Source organism: Bombus pascuorum, chromosome 10 (assembly GCF_905332965.1).
Source record: "Bombus pascuorum chromosome 10, iyBomPasc1.1, whole genome shotgun sequence".
Taxonomy (NCBI): domain Eukaryota; kingdom Metazoa; phylum Arthropoda; class Insecta; order Hymenoptera; family Apidae; genus Bombus; species Bombus pascuorum.
Genome location: NC_083497.1, coordinates 7912075 through 7934105, shown reverse-complemented (window position 1 = coordinate 7934105; position 22031 = coordinate 7912075). Strand labels below are relative to the sequence as shown.

At 39.9% G+C, this 22031-nt stretch overlaps 1 protein-coding gene across 6 annotated transcripts in view; it reads right to left on the bottom strand.

The window, feature by feature from the left end:
- The window catches only part of LOC132911317 (protein abrupt), a 68932-nt gene that overhangs the window by 23694 nt on the left and 23207 nt on the right, over nucleotides 1-22031 (bottom strand). For 5 of the 6 annotated variants that reach the window (XR_009658962.1, XR_009658961.1, XM_060967913.1 and 2 more), the window contains 2 exons: nucleotides 451-687; nucleotides 155-361 (listed from right to left, as the gene is read on the bottom strand). Coding sequence is in view for 4 of the 6 variants with exons in the window: in XM_060967913.1 (XP_060823896.1) it covers nucleotides 155-361; nucleotides 451-687 (444 nt within the window). In the remaining 2 variants the exon portion in view is untranslated. Of the gene's footprint in view, nucleotides 1-154; nucleotides 362-450; nucleotides 688-19229; nucleotides 19428-22031 lie in introns of those variants that run through there. The other variant, XM_060967912.1, reaches the window with a different exon arrangement.

The following is a 22031-nucleotide window of genomic DNA, read 5'->3' as shown; positions in this document are numbered from 1 at the left end:
TTCTGAATAATTCTAAATAATTCTAAATTCTAAAGAATTTTCACGTATTTTCTAATTTGCAGACGACATGTTTTCAAAAAACTTAACTCACAGATTTTTACATACTGTAAAACTGTCAAAGGATTGATCCAATCAAAGTAACATTCCTTCCTACCTGTACATTATTCGTAGGTGTCGTGTGTATCGTAGGTCCTCCTTCCAGGGCCTGTCCCAGAAGTGATTCCTGAAGGTCAGTTTTCTGCTCCACGTGGTTACCCAATGGTGGACTATAGCTTCTAGGTCTCTTCTCTGGTGGAGGACTCAAACCACCCTCGTTCAATTCTCCCCTGCCGTTATCTTGCCACGGATTGCGTGGTGTCGTCTGTGAAAATCAAATATCCCTCAGTTATTACACTAGATAGTCGAATTAAAATTAAGTTTAATATTTGAAAGATTAAAATTCATATTTACCGGTGCACTACCGTTGTTTCCACCAGACGACGAAGGAGGTGGAATTTTCGCTGTGGCAGCACCGCTGTTCACATCGGCCAAACCCCGAACCTGAAGCATCTGCGCCGTCTTGAGAAAAGCGGCCAGCTGCTCCTGTCCCACGTGAACCTCGCCGTGGTACATGAAGCGCAGCAACGACTCCATATCGGACGAGGCAACGTCCCTCAGGATCACGATCGGATGCTGGCATGGATTCGCCTATAGAGCGAACAAATGAGGAAAAAAGAAACCAAAAAAAAAAAAAAAAAAAAAAAAAAAAAAAGAAAAGAAGAAAGACCGTTGAGTCGGAAGAAATCTTATATGGCTGACGAAAATGAATTCTAGATTACGCTATCGAGAGCGTTGATTATGATCGATGCTGCCCGGACGAATCTCGTTCATGTAAATCAGTTAATCCTATTTATCAGGTCGTTCAGTCCGGCCAAGTCTGGTCAATTGATTTACAACGACGATTTACAACCACGACACGTATAACGAGCAACATTTAATCCACGTCGACGATACCTTTCGTGTAGCTTTTAACGACTCGGATGGGCTATACCGTGCACATTAGCTCTCTCTCTCTCTCTTTCTCTTTCTCTATCGTTATGTGGTGCACCTTCGTCGTTTATATTCTTCTGTTTTTTAATAGCCGCAGCCAACAACCAAACTAACCTACAAATTGACCACTTGTATAAACGTGGCTATATAACAGGAACGATCATCCTCGATGGAAGATGGAAATTTATATGGACATATATAGCGCGCACTTACACGTTAGAGGCGTTCTCGCCGATCTATGTCCCGGCAATATACGGATCGGTGAGGCGACGGTGCGCCTGCCATTATCGGCATCGATATTAATTATAATTAATGACTACCAGAGCTTCCCAACGCTAACGCCACCATCGGTTATTTCGAGGCGACACGATTCGCGGCCAAAGGTGTCGTACAACGACGGATTCGCAAGAACGCGAGAGGAATGAACGAGAATGGCCGGTATGCATAAACTGGAATATCTCACCGGTTCGATTATCGAGACACGAAGCGTTTCGAATCAGTGATACGCTAAAAGCACAGGGGGGAGTCACGAGAATATTTATTATTGTCAATCGCCACTATCGATTTACCCGTTGCGAGTTATAATCGTTCCAGGTTTTGTAATATCGACCGGTGTGTTGACCGGTTGAAACTCGACGCTGTTGAATTTTCTTCTTTTTTTTTTTCTCGTTCTCTTTCTCTCTTTACTTTCGAATATTTCGCTGCGTGAAAGGAGTAACCGCGACCGGCTGACAAGACTGATTTGCCCCGAAAAATTGTGCCGTATCGATTTCTGAGATATTTTTCGACTGCAGGTTTCTCGAAGTTCGAGGAAGTTTTACAGGCTGTAAGATGATGCGGATCTAAGTTTGCGAAACTTGGAGAGATGTTAATTCTAAAACTATCTTTTATAAATATACAACACTCCACTTTTGTGAATTTGAATGATTTTTTATTGTAATGATTTTTATTAAAATACAAATTGTATACTATAATCATCGGTAGTTATAGCGTTACTTTACTATAGTATACTTAGCTGTTTACTATTATCTTGACACTATGTCCGAAGAAGAATATTGAAATATTCTGCTTAATTGAAATTCAACGATCCACACTCTTCCAGTTTAAAGTTAAACTCGGAATTAAAATCGAACTTTGATACAGCTATGCCTTTTTAATGTATGCCAAGTAGAAAATAATTAAACGTATGATAAACGGATAATGTCGTTATTAAAGCATAAACACAGGCCAGAAATATCTAAACACGACAGAGACTTAGTCATAACGCGATTTTCGTAAACAGAAGCTTGCCAATAAACGCACGCAGTTAGTCATTAGAGAAAATTCTATTTTAAAAGTAATTACTTCCAGAGTACTATCTAGAAACCGTCAGAAATATCATGAAATTTGCGTCAGATAATAAAAGATACGGATATAAGAAAATTATAGAACACTCTGACAATCCACGTTCGATTGAAAAACTCTTATTATAGCTGCCTGTGCTGAATGGGATTACGATACAGCGTATCGGGCGGTATAAACATTCGCAAAAGCGAGCGTCCATTTACTCGTCACGTCGGCTATTCGCTCCAGAACCGTGAATATACACACCAACGAAGAAGGGTTTCGCGATCCTGAGGCTGCACGGTATAATTGAAATAATCGCCGTGGCTGAAAGTATCTCTCTCCGCTTCGCGGTGCAGTATAGCGCGGGCGGTACACAAAGACACGAACGGAGTCGGACATGAAATAGAAGGGGAACGAAAGAGACGAGAAGAGAAAGGGAACGAAGAGAACTCCGCTATGGTCTCCTTTATCGCATTAACCAATTTAATTAACAACTTTGAGACTCCCTCTCCCCACTAATTAGACCTAACGCGATTAAAACGGGTCAATAATTAATTGTACGGATGTTCGTGCGTCGTACATGAGCGAAACGGAGGCCATTCCTCCAAAATATATTTTGCGATCGTTGTAAAATTCATATTCTTAAGTTTATGTACAATGGAATTCCGAATATTCAAACTAATCATGACTAGGTGACAAACTCGTACTTTTTGTGAACGCAACTAAAAATAAGATTCGTTTCTGGGAATTATTTTCTTGTTTATTTTATTAGGTATTATAATGTATACGTACGATCGTACACGCTGAGGATAATGAATTCTACCATCGGATTATCCGAATAATTTACTAGTTTCTCATATTTGTTTTCTTCTCGTTAAATGTAAAATACAAGGCAGGTTATTCATAAATTTCCCATTAATCGATTACTAATCGATGTTCTGATAACAGAGAAGATTCCATTGTGTGTACCTAATTTTTTCTATTTAAATGCTTTCCTAATGTGTTTTCGTGAGGGAAGAATGTAGGCAGATTAATTTCCATCGAAACGTAATTTCGAAATTGAATCGAAGGTAATTAGACACGTCGATGCCGTACACGTAATAATACGCGTGCGACGTGCCACCTCGAGCCGGGAATTATATTTCGCGCACGCATTCCGTCAACAACCAGGGAAAAGTACGTTTGCAAGCGCGTCGATGGATGATTAAAGGCGAGTCTTCCGCACGTTGCAACGCCATTTAGCCTTTTATTATCGCTCGAGCTTCGAGTTTCTACTCGTACCGAATGCCCACGATTACAAAACTGGTAGAAAAGAAAAGTTCAATATCGTATTTCCTTTTTCATAGTAGTATCGAGTACCGTAAAGTGAGGGTAAAAATGAGGGCCGGATTCGATCGATAACTTTCAGCGACATTTCACCAATAGTGATCTAAAAACAGACCGGGATATGTTATTTTAATGTGCCGCTATTTCCATCGAATATCAATATTGTACGTTTTCCCAAGCATTAAAGATCCAAGTTGAAGTTCAAATAATAGAGAAAAGGATGCCACGCAGTAATTACCATCGTATTCCGATCCATTAAAGACGATATTCGACGAGTGAAACGAAGACAGTGTCGTATAAAATTCGAGATAACCGAACAATTAATTATTACGCTATCTCGCTACCATTTTATTCTCGTTAAAAACACATCAAGTTCCTCGGTAGGCCTGGGTATCGGCAGTCGCGATCTAAAAACGAAGAAACGATGTAATTGCTTACATTATGCCGCGCATTCCGGAGCTAACCGTTTATTCCTTCTAGTTCACCTTCATTGTGTCTCATACATTCTCCTTTATTTCCATTAATCAATTATCGAAGGCAATACGCGCGCGCGAGCTCGCGATCACGAAGCGATCCACGAAGCAAAGAAACACGAAGCTTCCCCGGCACCTTCTCGTTCGACCGCTTTAATCGATCGAACGATCTTCCGTGCTCTTGCATTACTTACGGTTTTTAGAAAGCGGACGCTCTGGATTCCAGCGTGATCGCTTGCACACACAGGTGGCTAGAAAATTATGGCCGTAGCAGTCGCGACCGATGTGATATACACACGGGGAACCCGAGTCGCACAGCCTGTGCAAACCTATTCGAAGAAAATTTCTTTGACCGCCGCGAGCGTGACTACAAAAGCATCGTAATAAACCGGGCGAGAGGTTTCCCACGTTTCGCGGTATCTCGCATCGTGCTTTTAACGCGAATCCGTAGAAAACGTCGGCTGATGAGAATTAACGCGGAAAAATGAAAGAAATTATTACGTCGAGAGAAGGGAGAGGGGACTATCATTAAATTCCTCTTCGTCGTGCCACTATGTTTCGTGATCAACGGTCTCCGATCTCTTAACGATTCAACGCTAAATTTATATCTGCGTCGAAACTCTAACGTCTTACTTGTAGCTTGTCCATGTGAAATCGTTTATATTTATATGTGTCACAGTTAAAGATAAAAAGTGAATGTTACTGGTTAATGTATGTATTTATGCAGAATTTTAGCGAAAGTGCAAGAATATAAAATCAAATAAATATGTACATATATAAAGATGTACATTAGTCGTAATAAATATACTTGTCTAGAAAATGTGTACATTTATTATATTAACGCAAACTTCGTAAGTGTAATGTGATTCGTTAAGTAATTTCAATCCAATTAAAAATGTATGCTCCTACAAGTAAAAATGTAAATTCCATTGTTTTTCGAATACATTTACTTGTCGAATTAGTATGCGCATAGATAGGCGGCTACTAAATTTCTTTAACTACGCCTTTCGTATTTACCAATCTTACACGATCTTTTCTACGTAAATATATTCGGTTACCAATTAAATAGGTACAAATTATTCCAAACTTAGAATATCTTTCCTGCGTATATTAGTCATTTAAAGTAGAGATTAGACCGATTCCGATGCTCGTGAACTTACTCGTTCACGGCTGGAAGACGCCTTGTCGAGGGATGAAGGAAAAAGGTGGCGAGAGTTTGTACCGTTGAGCGTTTGAAGAAAAAAAAAGTTCTTGTAATCGTGCGTCGGTGCTGTATCTTGATCGCATGTAGGCGAAGCACCCCAACTAAAGCGTAAGCAGAAAAGTAGATACGATTGCATGGTTTCTGATCCGGTTATGCAGTGAACGCGCAGCCGTCATGGCTTCACGAAACATGTCCGTTCGCCGTTACAGTCCCCCGGCCACGCATACAGTTTCGTTGTACAGACGAATACACGGACAAGTAGTTCACGCGTGCACACAACTCTTCATTATCTTCTTATCTGGGTAGTTGGAGTTTTACTGACGCATGTTTTAAGCTTTCTTGGCGTTAACCAGTCAAATCGCGAGGCAACTTCGAGGGTAGCCCGAGTATCGATCAAACTTCGCCACGCGTTCACCCTCTTTCTCTTTGCCACCCCTAAACGAATCCACTTTCAATTTTTTCGCTAACTCGTCAGGCGACGTCGTGGCAACGAAGAGGATTTTTAATACTATTGGGGGCCTTAACGTTTGAAAATACATAATTGTACGGTAGTCCATATTTTTATACAGTTTTCCAGAATTTTTGTACAGAATTTCAGTGAACGTATCACAGAACTGCTACTGGATCTATATCGCGTGAATATTTTTATTTTGAAAATTAAGGCAGTTTTCATTTAATTTTATCATATTCATTGAAATTAGGTAAACTATTATCTCGCAATTATAGGTTTCTCAGGGTAATTCGTTGGATATTCCTATGAAAGAAATCGTTGGTGGACGATGAAAGATCTCCGACTATTGATATTCGAACGATACTTGAATGCATTCAATAAACTTCTTTGTACGTCCGTTGTCTATAGACACTTCGTTTGTCCGAACTGCATTTATTGAAATGAAATTTTAATTAGTTCTCGTTTAACCGATCTCCTTCCTGCAGATTGGATTCACTTATCTAAAGTCTTTATTGCTCGGAGAAAAATCATGAACAGTTGAAGGAATTATAGGATCCGTATAGAGTTTTAGTTCAGAGTAATTCCAAATTATATAAGGAACTGATCCCCTAATCACATCATCTGGAATGCCGAAATCGTTCCAACACCTAGACTGAACATAAAATAAACGTAAAACGCAGAAACACTGGAATCTACAAAGTGAACGCATCAAGAGAGACGGGTGGTGAGAAGAATTGCTGAATTGCTATTACTCCTTGACAGATCCGTATAAACAGAGCTCTGATGTTCACTCAGAGTAATTCTGAACTGCGTAACTTCCTAGTAACGGAATCCAGAAATCCACCTAATCATTCCAAATGTCTAGAATCGTACGTAGCAAGACAAAGAAAGACCGGAATGAACGGAGCGGATGCGTGGAGGGAGACGCGTGTGCCGACGACAATGGCGGGAACAAGAAATACACGCATGTACATTGTACACGCGGCGCGTTTCACGCTCCCTCCTCCTTCAGCGTCGCTTTTCCAGGCGCAGGCTGTGCAGGAATGCGCGCACGTACAACTACGCACTTCCGTTGATAAAAATACACGGAGGTATAATGTGTCTCTCGGTACACGCGCGACCATCGTCATTTCGCTTGGCTTGTACTCTACGTTACACAGTTGGAAAGAGAGCAAACACAGAAACAGAAAAAAAAAAAAAAATGAAGAAAAGAAGGGAGACATGGCAAGTAAGAGACAGAGTACGACGAAATACAGATAGAGACGAACAGTGAACCGAACAAGGAGCAGAATGAAAGAAAAGAAAGGAAAAAATGACGAACGTCGAAAGAGGACGGGACGAACACGTTATACGCACACGCAGCACAATAATATACCGGCGATAATTTGCTGGCCGCATGTGCACGACTGCTGTGGCCGTGCGACATTAAGCGTAATGCGAGTGCACCGTGTGCATAGACGCCGCATTAACGAAAAACGAGAATACGAAGGCTTATTAGAGGCGTAGAGAGCACGTTTACGGGCGAAGAACGACCCTCGTCGACGTTGACGACGATGAGCCGCGCCTGGAAATTAAATACGCGCGTGAGAAGAGAGACCCGGTGAGGACATGCACACAGGAAAGCGCGCGTCCAGCTTTCCGTTTCTCCGCTCCCTGGTCTCCGTGCATTCCGTGTTCCCGCAAATTGACACGAGCACCAACCGTATGTATATATTTAGATGTGCCGGCCAGTCGGTGGGAGGTAAGATATTTTAAAATATGAAGACACTCGGTAGAAGATGCAATCCGCGTCAAGACACCGAACTGGAAATAAAATTGTATCGATTCGTCGATACACTAAGGACTTTCTGCAAAATGAAATTACATATTTATGCTAAATATATATATATATACACACACTCTAGATATAATAGGCATAATATATATACTCTAGATATAATAGACATAATATATATATATATATATATATATATATATATATATATCCTCCTAAAGTCTTTTTCTAAAAATGTCCATAATTCTTCCTATTGGTCATATACAGTAACGTGTAACCAAAAGTTATCCTTTCATCTCGTAATATCCCGAAATATCACAAGCCTCTCAAATGTAGATACCACTACTCGTGAGACAAGGAAAGAGTATGAAAGGAGAAAAAAATGAGAGATACATATTTCGAATGTCTAATCCTCGAACGTTCCCACAGCAGCATCCATAGCAAACTGGTAATTGATAGTTACCAGAGGAACGTACTGTTATTTCAGTTATCGGTTAGATTGATCTTCCGCGCATTTTAAATTCACGCCACGACTACATACCTATGTGTATGTGTATATTCATTTCGGATCAAAAGGACGTTTTCGATTCGACCGCGCCGGATAAATCACCGTCACACGGGTTCTCCGTAATGGCGCACGTAGATGCCGTAGCAAGGGGTATCTAGTAGACGGGCCACACGTTTAATACAGCCGTGTATGTTTCACCTACACTTGATCAAGAAAGTATTCGAACACTTGTAGAAACATTTTATGAATATATTGCGAGTGTTAAACGAAACGTTTTTGTATTTCATTAGCACTGTAATGACATTCGAGTGTCATGATTACATTGGTAAATTTCGATGCAGATCTGATAATGCAAGTACATAGCAATAAGTGCAAAAATATTTAAATAAACTATTATCCATTATATCGAAGAACTAGTGGACAAGGATTTTTAACACTTATTATGTTGTTAGGATACACTTATGACATAGTTAAGTTATTCATGCTGTATTTTAGTATTTTTTTTTTACTAAATTTATGTTTATTATATATTTTCAGATTAGATTTAAGTTTTATCGGGTATAATCATGACAGTAGACATGTAATCTTATTACTAATGAGATACTTAATATTTAAGACTAATGAAATTTCAAAATCTTTAATGTAAACACACAATATACAGATACAAATTTCTTATGGCATGTGTGTAAATACTTTTGCGAGCTGCTGTACGTTACACGCAAACTGGTACACAACACGCGTTCTCCTCTCTCGTTTCTCCTGGCGTCAGATGGAAATTACCGATCCGATATGCAAATAGCCGAGGTGACCACTAATGCGTGGTTAACGGTAACGTTATTAACGGATCGTTACACGATGTCCACGCGACGTAGGTGTACGCCAGCGTAATTATACGTGCACGCGTCTATTTCACGCTCGCGACTCCCTATCGTTTCATGTAACTGTTGTTCTCGCTTTCCATGGCGGAAATTGAGATTTAGTGCAGGGGAAGAAAAAATCTTATATTTAATATACAAACAGCCGTGTTACAAAAGACTCTGCTTCTCTTTATGATAGTTGAACACGCGGTCGGGCAACTGCGGATACGAGTATCTGATTTATTCCTGTAGCGATCACGAAACGAACGGGTTAATCTACCGCGGTTAAATTTAACGTGTACGATTTCGATAAGATTTCCTGATAAGATGTGCCGACCAGGTGTTCTAGGAACAACGTATGATGCAATGGCGCGGAATTACGTTCGGGAATGAATAACCGAGTTGGAACGAAAAACGCCGTGACCAGTTCAATGATCAATTCATTTCGCTGGAGGAACAAAGTGGGTAAAAGAGAGAACGACCGTATAACGTGCACTTGTATACGTGTACTGTTACATACCGTGGGTGGATGCTGCGTGAAAGTGACTCAGGTAAAATTCTCGAAATTAAAAACGATGAGTAACGACCGTGAGATTAACGAAACCATGATACCGGTTATTTGTTTCGACGTCCAGCTAAACTGAACGAGGAAAAGAAAAATTGGGACGGACTTCAGAGTCCGTTGCCACCGAAGGTGATTCAGCTCAGTATTTCCAGCAAGTAATAGCACGGTAAACGAAGAAAGAATCGAGGGATGAGCTCTCTGTTGGAGTCGAAACTCGACAAGTGTGTTCCCTGGAAACGGCTGAATAAAAGAATGTTAATGCATTGTCGCAAAAGCGACGACAGGGATAAAATGTTCCAGAAATTTCAGCGTGACGACCGGTGTGGATGTCAGCCGGCAGAAAAAGCCGCGTTTTGTTGAACCGGTGTGACTCAGTGGTAAAGAAAACCGGGAACAAAGGGACTGTTGTTTGCTCGTCGACGATAATTGCACGACAATATTGGAGGATATTTGGCGGCAGCGTAAAGCGATTGTCTGATGCACGTATACCTTATCAAAACCTCCCTATCGGGAGAGCCGGTCGGCGAATTAATTGCAGACAGCAAAAGCAATCTAACCCAAATCCGTGATCTTGATGCATACGAAACAAAAACTATCCTAATTTCTCGTAATACTATCTCACAACGGAGGGAAGCAAAGCCACATCCTCGTGACACATGGCATCGGATCTAAATTAAAAAACGATCCTCGCGTCCGTGTTTCTTCGCCAGCTTTCTCCGGATTTCGTGTGTCGTGAGCCGTGAGCAACAGCGTGTGTCGCCGTTCGAATTCTTGAATTACACGCTAACATATATAGCAACATCTTCTGGCGAGCACATTTATAAAGTAACGCGCGTGCTTCTGGTGCGCACTCGAAAAGATAGGGTTGGAGGAGGGAAGAGGGGGTGTCCGCCGTCTTTTCGATCCCTCCAATGTGTGACTCACTTTATTCTTTTCTCTCTTTCTCAGCTCCCTTTTTTCTTCTTTCTTCTTTTTTCTCTTTTACACTCCGCTCCCTCCACCCCTTCTTTGCCACCCTCTTTCCCTCTCTGTTTCTCCGGCTGACACTTCGAGAAGTAGACACGTACGCACGATACGCGAGAGGAGGAGGCACGCAGAATTTATTACGGTGCGGTGGCCGGTCTTATTTTAAGACTAGCGACCAACAACACGCATATTCTGTGTGTGATGCGTGTGCACGCACACACGGGTGTACGCGGGTTACACGCGCGTCTTCTTGACGCCTCTGTGCTTCTGTTTGTGTGCACGGGGTACTTACTTACGGGGACGAGTCAATGGATATTATAGTCGACAGATGTACATACTACGGCTGTCTAAATTTGACACCGTCACGGCTACGGTTCGAAAAATTCGTTTTTCCATTCCTTATTCTGAATCATTGGATCTGGATCCTTCTGTATTTACTAATTAATAATATATTACTAATATGTTAATAATAAATAAATATATTGACAAGTTACTATTTTTAAATTGTGGGTAGACTTTTATTTTGTAATTGTACAAAATCACGGGAATAGCTGTAATTTATAGAATTTGATCGTAAATTCTATTGGATTTATTACCGAACTTGTTGCAGTTACATAAGAAAATTTATTAGCGCCTATTGATAATTTACGATTTTGAAGATATCATTAAAATTGGTTAATTATGCAAGAGGGACTTGATATTAAATGGCAGTTTGATTACAAGGATCGATCGAATTATTTGACGCACAATGTCGTATGCGTGTAACTAATGCGTAGCGTAAGCGTAGAAAGTTGTGAAATGGACCACAGAGGCTGGTTCGATGCGTTGGCGATAGAAATGAGTCAGTACGGATAATTTATCGACCTACTACGGTAGAGAGGATTCATGTGTACCGGAATATTCAATCATAGGAAGTGGGATAAGAATTTCGTGTAGTAATTGTGCATGATTTTTAGAATACAAACAGAGGTGATTACTTGAACAGAAATAAGTTAATTAAAAGAATAATTCATATCGTTTTTTACGCAGTCTGGTAAATATGTCGCGATGTTTTGTATGTAAACTGGTACCATGGAACGCGCGTTGCATCACGGTTATAACAATAATTCATCGTATTACTATGTGCTAATGACGACGATATTTGCTTGTCTGAAATATTATTGTTCTCTAAATTTGACTCGAGCGCGACATTGTCTGAGTCATCAGACAAAACGATTTTGTTTGTTGAATATCCAATTGTTACATAAAATATTTTCAACGAAAGAAAAAAAAAAAACGTCGATAATTCTTTCGAGTACTCTTTGATCGAAATCTCTTATTTATCACCTTTGAAAGTTGAAGAAAACTGAAGCATTATTTTCTTTGCATACTACTTTGTATAACTTTACTTTAAAAAAAATAGGGAAATATTAAATATTTCGATATGTCTTGAAAAATGGAAAAGTACTGATGAAGAAATTTTAACTGAGAAGGGCATACGAAAATTCGTTGTTTACTTATAGAAATCTGTGGATATTTTCAAGCGTTCATTTCGTTGGAACGGAATAGAAAGGCTCGATATCCAATATCATATTCGGTATCTTCCAACTTAATTTATTTTTAATGCAGAACCGCGACGGCTAAGCAAAGGTCGCGCATAAAATTTACAATCATTAAATGCCATCGATTACCGTCGGAGAGAAACAACACAGAAATTCTAGTTATTTGTCATTGCGATGCAACCGTAGACATTTTAACGAACTCACAGCGATACCAGTTACTCGCGTACAGGTCGATCACGACGAGGAAGGATCAACAAAAAAAAGAGAGAAAAAAGAAAAGACGACTAAGTGGAAAAAGAAACGCTTCGTTACTGGATTACACGTATTTCTAATTAATTCCAGCAACGGTATATCTTCGTGCCAGACCATACGTCAAGCGTCACGACATCGCGACAGACCTCGCTCCGAGCGATATCTCTTTTCAAGTAAAGCGAAATAAAAAAAGAACAAGGAAACGATACAACATAGAATCTAAAAACGAAAATATATAAAAAGAAATGGAAGAAATTAGGACGAGGGAAGAGACCTATCGTCTTTCTAATCCGAACGTCGTTCGAGTTATAGGCGCGGCCCATTAATGGAACCTCCTCGTCGAAGGATGTACTCCAGGTTAGAAGGGTTAAATGATGCCGTATATCCGAGACAACGTCATGAAATCGTGGCTTGTTTTTCCTTTACGGCCGTTCCTATGGAACCACTTACGCCGTGCGTACTCGCGTACATTAAAGCACGCGCTGCCCCAGGCCTCTTAATGCGTGCCGCATTTGCGTTTCTTACTGCTCCAGCCAATGGAACACCATTTACGCTCGGATAGGCTAATATCGATTCCAACGTTTTTCCAACATTACGCCAGAACAAGTTGAGCTCATCGTTCTTGTTCTGTGACTGTGGTTGGCAAACATTTCATCGTCTGCATACGAATTATTGACATCGTTTTCCTTTCATGAAAAATATTTTATGAACGTTTAAAAAACAGAATCGTTTTATCCGATGACTCAGACGGTGCCGTGCGGAGTTAAATTTAGAGAACTAGCTTGATTGTAAAAATGAAAACATTTACAATTTAACTTTCTCACACCCGATATTGTGCTTTAAAATGTTGTTACTGTACCGCGATCTGAACAGATATATGTTTTATCTATCAAATATTATAACGAATAGAATGTGCACTTTACTAACAAAAGAAAAATCGATCTTCTTTCAAAAAAATTAGAAACATGTGTCTTTATTGTCAGTAATAATTGACGAATGAAAAATTAAGCTTTTTTTTCTACTGCTTGAAGAACATTTCACTCTGAAAGTGTTAAGGTAATAAGGGTATCGAGTTAGAAGATTATTTCTTTAGAGTAATATTATATTATGAAATTATTGACTCTGTCAAGTGACAGAATTACCGCCGCGGCTACCCGATCAATTGCGATTTGAACTCAGTCAGAAATATTAGCCAAATGTTTGATTACCGAACAGCGATTGATCAAATATCGGAGTAGCAGGGCGGCATTATCTAATACGGGAAAACAAACATTCCGTGTAGACGTCAATTTACGCGATTCTATATCGTTTGTGTAATTATCCCGTATTTGTGGAGCCAATGTGCTATGCGTAAACACTAGAAACGTGTCGATTATGAAACAATAAATCCATTATGAACCGATCAAAACTGTGATCGACACTACCATTGAAATTCAAATATCATTACATAATAAATGAATAAAAAAGTTTACACCATTAATAAGCAATTATTCTTCTCCGAAAAGTTTCCGCTGTTAATTACACCAATTCCTTGTTCATCCAACATCGTCAAACACTTTCAAACACTTGAGTCATCTCTATGCTGAAGGTTTTTGTAGGAAATAGTACACGGAGAAACGGTCTAGAACGGGATAATCGTAATGAGGAGACGTTCTTATGCCCGACAAATGACATTTGTCATAAAAATTCACAATTCGTAACGTCGTAGCTGTCTATAAATAAATTTACGCTATCAATAGCTAATTATGTCTACGTCAAATAGCTTCCTCTGTTGATTACGCTATTTAACAAACATCTAACGGAATCGATCGCGATTTCTTACTCATCCAACGTCGTCTGATGCTTTCAACCACTAGAATCCCTATGCAGAGGATTTTAAAGAAAGTTTAAAGCGCAAAAACGACGTAAAACAGGATAACATCCACAACGAATCAAAGAAACACTGATCGTAATAAGTAACGAGACGTTTTTCTGGCCGACAACAGATGGCATTCGTCGAGAAACGTTGAACCGTACAATTATGCGGTTACGTTCGTTTGGTTAGGTGGGGATCCCGGTGCGGTCGTAAGTTTCCATCGGATCGTTACTCGCCGGCTGGTGAGAATCATTACTCGCCTGCCATTATGCGACTCGCTTTTTGCCCGGTGCTTACGTGGGTGTGCTAGCCATGACGCACATAATCGTAAACAGCCGTGACGTTGCGAGGCGGAAGAAGTAAAAAGCTTTGATTGGACACTGGCTCGGCTCGCTTATCTTCCACAATTTCGAGAATAATACGAGACAGCGAACCTAGAGGGGTATATATACGTTTCGACTACGTGTCGAGGGGATACGAGTATCTTACTCGGTCCTTGAGCTAATTGTGCTATTTACGAGATCGATATCAATATTATCGGTACACAAGTTGATCTAAATATATTCATAATATGTCTAGTTAATAATAACCTATGCAACTGGAATCTTTATTCTGAATAGCATACAACGATGTTTCCTCCTCGTGGAGCACGTAGAATGCTGCAAACAAAAGCCTAAGTCTCGTAGTAACTTAATCTGAACTTATAGTGGCCGCTTAGAGGAGCAAAAATATTATATAAATCATACAATATCAGATAAATAATCATCATGGATTCTCTAGACCCGATCCTTTCGTCGAAAGAAACGAAAATATTTATTTCGATACGAAACTGATCTTCGATAATCATGAATCGATATCTCGTATTACGTGTATTCTCTGTAACGTGCACTAAATTATTTATTGAAGTCTTTAAGTGTTTCATGAGAAGAAATCCTGAAGATTCAAGTGGGATCATCGAGCAAGACATTGTATCGAATCTCTTAAATTTTATTATACTATATGTACTCTATAAGGTAGTAATACTCTATCTCATTTATTATAAAACGTAATAAAAATGAGAGAGAGAAATGATTTTACATCCAGAGATTACTTAAACATTTCTTCGTAACTTCTTTTCCAATCCTATCTATATAACCCTATTTCTTGAACGGTATACGGTAACAATATCTCTTTAAATCATATACCTAAACTTCAATTCACTACTATATATATATATGAGATATTGTATATCTCTGTATATCTACTGTATATATATATATATAAGATACTTTAAACTCTAAAGGATTTTTAGAAGTATCGAAGTGATTCTCGTAAATAGTGTTTGGTACATGGTATATGATATGGCATCGGTTCACAAAGAGAGGCGGAGATTTCCTTGCGAGATCTTCGCGGTGTCTCCTTTACACGCTCGTAAATTACAACGTTGGATTCGAGAGCGATTCTCTTTCCGACATCACCACGGGGTCGTATCACCTCATCGTCGATGCGAACGATTTCGAGACTCTTCGGGTAGAAAATAGAAACCACGATGATCTCCTCGGCAATCCTCTCGCCCCTCCAAGACGTGTTAAGGTTCTCGTTACAGCCGCGTTTCGAATCACCGCAGTAGAGCAGCCGGAAACAAACGAGATCGACCATCGTCCCGTATATTTCCAGAGGCGTGCTCTCTCGTTGCTCCTTCTCTTCCTCTTTACTCGTTCTCTCCTTCTCTTTCCTCGTGCACGTTCTATCCCGTTTCTGTCTTTCTTCTGGTAGCTCGGTATCATGCGCGCGGAACACATCGAGAAACGCGCCCTGACGACGCGCATCGCTGGTAAATTTAAATGCGACCGGTCACGAGACGAGAGAAGCGCAAGTACCGCGCGAGTACGTGAGGGTGAGAGAGCACGAGCGCGTGCGTACTCACGCACACGCACGTGTTCAGCTGAGAGAGGCTGTGGCCTGCGTGCGCCTTTTAAATATAGAATATGGAGCACCTTGCCCGCCACCGCGACGCGATGGGATTGTGCAAGCGTAACTTTCTGTTCCCTGCACTCACCACGTGTCCGCATCATTTTCCCCGCGGTCTTCTTCCATCGGCTGCTCCGTATTTTCTTTCGAAACAGACCCTCATTGGCGCGTCGCGAATACGAGATTCGAGCGGAGAATAGGATTTGGGTTAGTCCAAGTTATAACTTCGATCGTTAACCTTTATTTTGTGTTTGAATCCTATACTGAGTCGCGAAACTATGCGAACTCTCATCGTAAAAAGCTTTTGTATCCATATTGTTATATAAAAAATATATAATAGGACGTTTTCATGTAAATTGTATGCCTTTGTATTCTGCTCGGTCAATATTTATGAAGAATACTAAATGGACATACGTCTATTGGTTCGACAAATACATAAATAGCCGTTTTAATTCATAAAGTTCGATTAATAACCGTAACAAGTTGTTTGTAGATACAAAAGGTATGAGTATTTTAGAATTGGTTTAAAACTGCAGAATAAGTAGCACTCGAGAATATATGTACTTAAAAGTGTTTCGATGTTAGAAAAAATCGAAGGTTCTCGAGTGAAGAACAAAGAACTATGTATCTTCGATATTGCTTGCAACTTTTATGTATTCCAACTTTGCTCGAGATATTCAATATTGTTAAGAGATCGAGCGCAAGCTTCTGGTTAAAATCTACTTAGTCACCACGTACATTTCTCAAAGCACATTCTCATGAAAAGTTAAAAGCTATCTCATCCAGGATTCAATTTATTTAAAAGCAATATCTTTTTCTTTCTTAGTTCTTTCGAAGAACTCACGGAACGTTTGAAACTGTGCAGTCCGATCTAAATCTATTTGTAATATACATTATCCGGTCTCTAATTGAAAATGTAGCGGGATTATATGTAGAACGTTAGTTGGCAAGTCCATGGATTGCGAAGCATGAGAGAACTTACACGAGAAGTTTACACGAAAAACGATTTCATAAACGTATCTTTATACGTGGCTACCATTAAAATAATATAGAATAAAAAATATTGTACGATAACCAGACTTATCTGAAAAACTGTCGCTTGTAAACTCCCATATTCGATTGCTCAATTTGAAACACCGTCTATGGTGGTATCACGAAGAATCACATTTCATAAACATATCTATATACGTAGCTAACTTCAATATGCTTACAGAGCAAAAATTGTACGATAACCAGCCGTACCATATAAACCATAGATATCGAAATCATTAATATAGGCTTAGAATTTGATTGCTGAATACATAAAACATATTTCACGTTGGTATCACGAAGAACTGTACTTCATATACATAACTACTGTATACGTTGCGAGATAACTAGCCTGCATAAACGAAGCCACAGATATCAACAAGTTATTACAAACTTCGTATTTAATTGGTCAACTTTAAAACACTCGTCATGGGTGGTATCAGGATGACTTCATAAATATAACTACGTCAATATAAGTTGTAGAGTAAAAATTGCGCGATAGTTAGTGCTTGCTCGTAAATAGATATCTATGGAAAAAATTGTTATAATCCTTTTATTTGATCGGGCAATTTTAAAACACCTTTCATACTCGATATCATATCAATTTCGATCAGATCGATTGAATTTCAGCGTCCACCGATTCTCCAATTATAACGCATCTCACCAGAACGCCTCCTCGTTGTAATTTACCATCGCGGCGATATTGCTTTACGGACGTCGAAATAACGCTGTCGTCGCTCCATTTTCGTTCCTTCATATTCTTATTTTCACAGAACACGCGTGGGCTGTTCTTCTTGCGATACGTACACGACCAATCCCTCGCGATTAATATAGCCATGGCGCGTGTAAGCCGACGATTCCGTGAACGCGATAACGAGTCACGGGCTTCTTCCTCCGATTCTAAACAACGTTTCTTAGCCCTCCGAGAGACGCTTTAAAATATTTATTGTATCTCGTAAAGTCACCATGCAACATCAACACACTATAAAACTCGATTCAGCGCTGCTCATTGTCGTCATCTTCCACTGTAAAAGATTCGAGTTCCTCTCGTTTCCTTGGTCAATAAGAATATACATACGTTGGGCCAGTTTCTTCATTGAAATATAAAATGGACGCAATTAGAATCGCTCCTAGTAAAAGACTTGACTTATCGATTCGGTTGAACCAATTAACCCACGCAATATCTCCGGTTGTTTATAAATTACGATCGGTACCGTGGCATTTTTTAGCAATTTCGTTTCTAGATTGCGAATCGCTGTCACGAGGGAAGGATCCGTGCAATTTATATCGATGGTAGTATTCGTCTTGGTTATACGTATTCAGCTGGTTTTCTTGTATCAATGAATTTACCTTTGGGATTGGTACGATCGAAGCAAAACTTGACTATAAACTACGAAAACTAGTTAGGCCTGTTTTCTATGATATCCTTTTCTTCCCTTCTCCTTGTATCAGCCACGGCGATCCACAGAGAGACACGCCTTTCAAAGGCTGTCACGCAACGAGATAACTGCATTAATGTTTCAGTAACGATGATGACCAGTCGGGAGGATTTAATCTTCGCGAAGTTTCATTCGAATTACCGTAACTTCCGATGTAGCTTGTACTTACTTATTTCACGCAGATGGGAGTGACACGTGATTACACGCGTGTTTTAATCCCATCGTAATATCTGTGCCGGACGTGGCTCCTGCATCGCAATTATCTACACTGACGATCGTCGTTATAACTTACAACATAGCCGAACTTGCGATTGCTGATAATACGAAAGAGAAGATACGCAGGAGTGGAAAGATGGAAGAAGCAGGAGAATACATACGATCTTCGAAAACGGAGAAATATTTTAATGTATATGTATAAATAGCCGTAAAGAAGATAAGTTTTGTGGTAAATAATAAAAGGAAGGAATCTATTCGCGCAAATGCTGGATTTTCTTTTCGAATATCCGAAAATTTGAAATTTAACAACATTGTGGAGACTCGAAAGTTAAAACATTCAAAACTGTGATAATTTAAAAATGTAGAAATTCAAAGCACTGGAAATGCGGAAATAAAAAATTTCCCAGCTTTGAATATTCCAATGCTTCGAAATTGAAATCTGAGAATTAAAAAATTTAAAGGGCTAACAATTCGAAACTTAGAGACGTGCATATTTGGAGATATTCGCGGCATATTTATTTCCCTAGAAGCGGTGTAACTTCCATCGATGGAATTCCTTTTCCACGAATCCCAGGCTAATCCAGACAGGTCACTGGCCAAGTCCAATATATTATCGACCCGGGACAGGTAGAAATTTATTATGGATAGCATGGGGACCGCGTAACACAGAGAACGGCGATCGTATTTTGGCAAATATCATTGCGGACGTAGTCGATAACTCAGTGATTCGTCATCGACTACCGGCCGATAGTCAAATGAACGGGCTGTCGTAAATCGTTGCACCAGTGTGCACTAACGCATAAATCAAAACACACACGGCTGTCAGGTGTTTCAGGCAGTCTCGTTATCGTTACGTCACGCGCGTGATATCGAGTATACGCGAAAATATTCGAGAGAAAATACGTACGCTGGACCAATGCTAACGTTAGTTCACCGATACGATTAATCCTGGCTAATTGTACCGACGATAATTTATCCCTCCCCAACTTTTTTTTTTCTTCTTCAAGCTTTTTTTATCTTGCAATTTTACATAGCAAACAGGATAATAATAAACGCGACGCGGACGTGTCGACGAACATTAAACAAACGTTCCAGCGCCACTAGGACGCCAGTGAAAGTATAATAGTGAGGATATTAATGAGTACAAAAGACTCCACCTTCGTGGCCACGCAATGCATGCTTTTTATTACATCGTCCGCGTGACTTATATTTAAACGAGGCGACGCTGTTACACTATACTCTCTCATCTGTAGTCTATATGACGTAGTGACGCAAACACGAGGACGAATTGTCGCGTTATTAACTCGACGGGACTCGAGAGCAAGTAGTACCGTGACTGACACTTAAAATCAATTAGCGGTACGCGTCAATTAGAAAGTCGACTGGCCTCTCCTCGATGTCAATTTCTTAGTAGCTGAGCTTTGGAGCGTGGAATAATCGTTCTGCTTCTTAACCCTTTCGATATCTTTTAGCTGTATGTAGTTCATATTGACACTAATATCGCCATTTATTCATAATTGTTCTTCGTTTCTACTATAAAAAGTAAATAAAGATTCTTCGCTGTCTTGGATTTCAATTAGTCGTGCAATGTCCATCGAGTTTTGAAATTAGCTAGATGTATGTGTTTTAATATGAGAATTTATCGATAGATAGCAGTCTGGACAAAACAAAATTACTGAAATTTTACCATATCGTGACAGTTATCTAAGCTACTAAACTTATACCATAGAGAAAGAATTCATCCGAGTCCATCGCGCATAAATACCCAACGTTACTTGAAATTCTTCAGATATCCACACGTATCCAGTCTCTTAAAATTTGTTCCCCTTGGCGTTAAACCTCGTACTCCCACGAAGAAATTAAAATACCGTACTCCATAAAATAATTTGCATATCAAGTACGACGGATTAAATTTCCAACTTTTATACGCTTTCCTTCATCCCCTAGACCGGGACGCCTCATTCAGATGGACGATTTATAGAAGAAAGTTCCTTGAAGAGGAAGCGACGAGAGGTATCGATCAAGGGTAAAATTCGAGGAAACAGGTTCTTGTGGAGTTGGTCGTCGTCGACGACATCGCGACGACACATCCACGTGATCGATAGTCGTTTGGCCGGCTAGAACGTTTCGATCTCCCCGACGCCGGTCCACTTTGACGCCGCGTTATTATGTAAATCCAACCGGATGTTCTTCCTGGATTCTTCCTCCGCCGCCACGGGCCCGTAATTACTCTCTTCCGGCCTCGAAAATTGTACGGGGGATGGCTCGTCCGAATTTTATACTTACATCGACTGTATTATGCGCACGAGAACATGGCACAGTGCAAATTGGTCTCTTCATCCTCGATTCCTCGAGTAATTCCAAGGAAATTCCTAATAATTGAGGGGTTGAAAACTAAGCATATTTAAAGTTCGTCCATGAACGTTCATCGAACGGATGTTGAACTTGTTATTAGTTGTATTCTTTTTTATAGGCACGACAATGGAAACGATCGCAATTAGACTTACGTTGATTAAGAAAATAACACAGTGCGGTTCTAATTCATGCAACAGTGTGGTACACGCAATTTATGTGACCGACGTTAGAAGAAATTGTGGTGACCAAAGAAATCGGCGTCCTATCTACCCTCTATCTACTTCCCTTGTTGGAAAAAAAGTCCTTTCCCCTCCTACCGTCGGTAATTTGCCTGAAAACGCCTACATAGAAAGTGGAATGTGTTTTCCCTACCTTAACGTTGAAAATATTATTCAAAAATATCTCCTCGCCACTTCCACGTTGGTTTATTTTAGCCGTGAATATAATATATCACGGAAGAATATCAAATATTATTCAAGCAAATTAAAATACAATCGTACGATTGTTTCCACGCACGGCAAATCGCCAACGAATTTTTTCCTCGAAAGTGGTTTCGCTTCGCGGTAATTTACTAAAATCAGGATATCGAAACGTAACATGTTCGTCGAATTCCACCGAGAACGTCCCTTTTTCGCAATATGTACAATTACCCAGTCTGACGTTTTCACGTTGGAGAACGATCGATTTCACTTTTGTTTCAATCGAAGAGAAAGAGAGATAGGATATACGCTCGTCGATAAAATTGTACGAAGGAAATGGCATTCGCGCGGTAATTTAACAGCGCGATGTTTTAATTAACGGCGCGCGATATTTTGCACGTCAAAATTACGCCCGGCCGATTTCATTCTAAATTGAAAAATGACGCTCCTCCCTAAAAATACTCCAGCATCGTACATTTACCCTGTCATTTGAAAT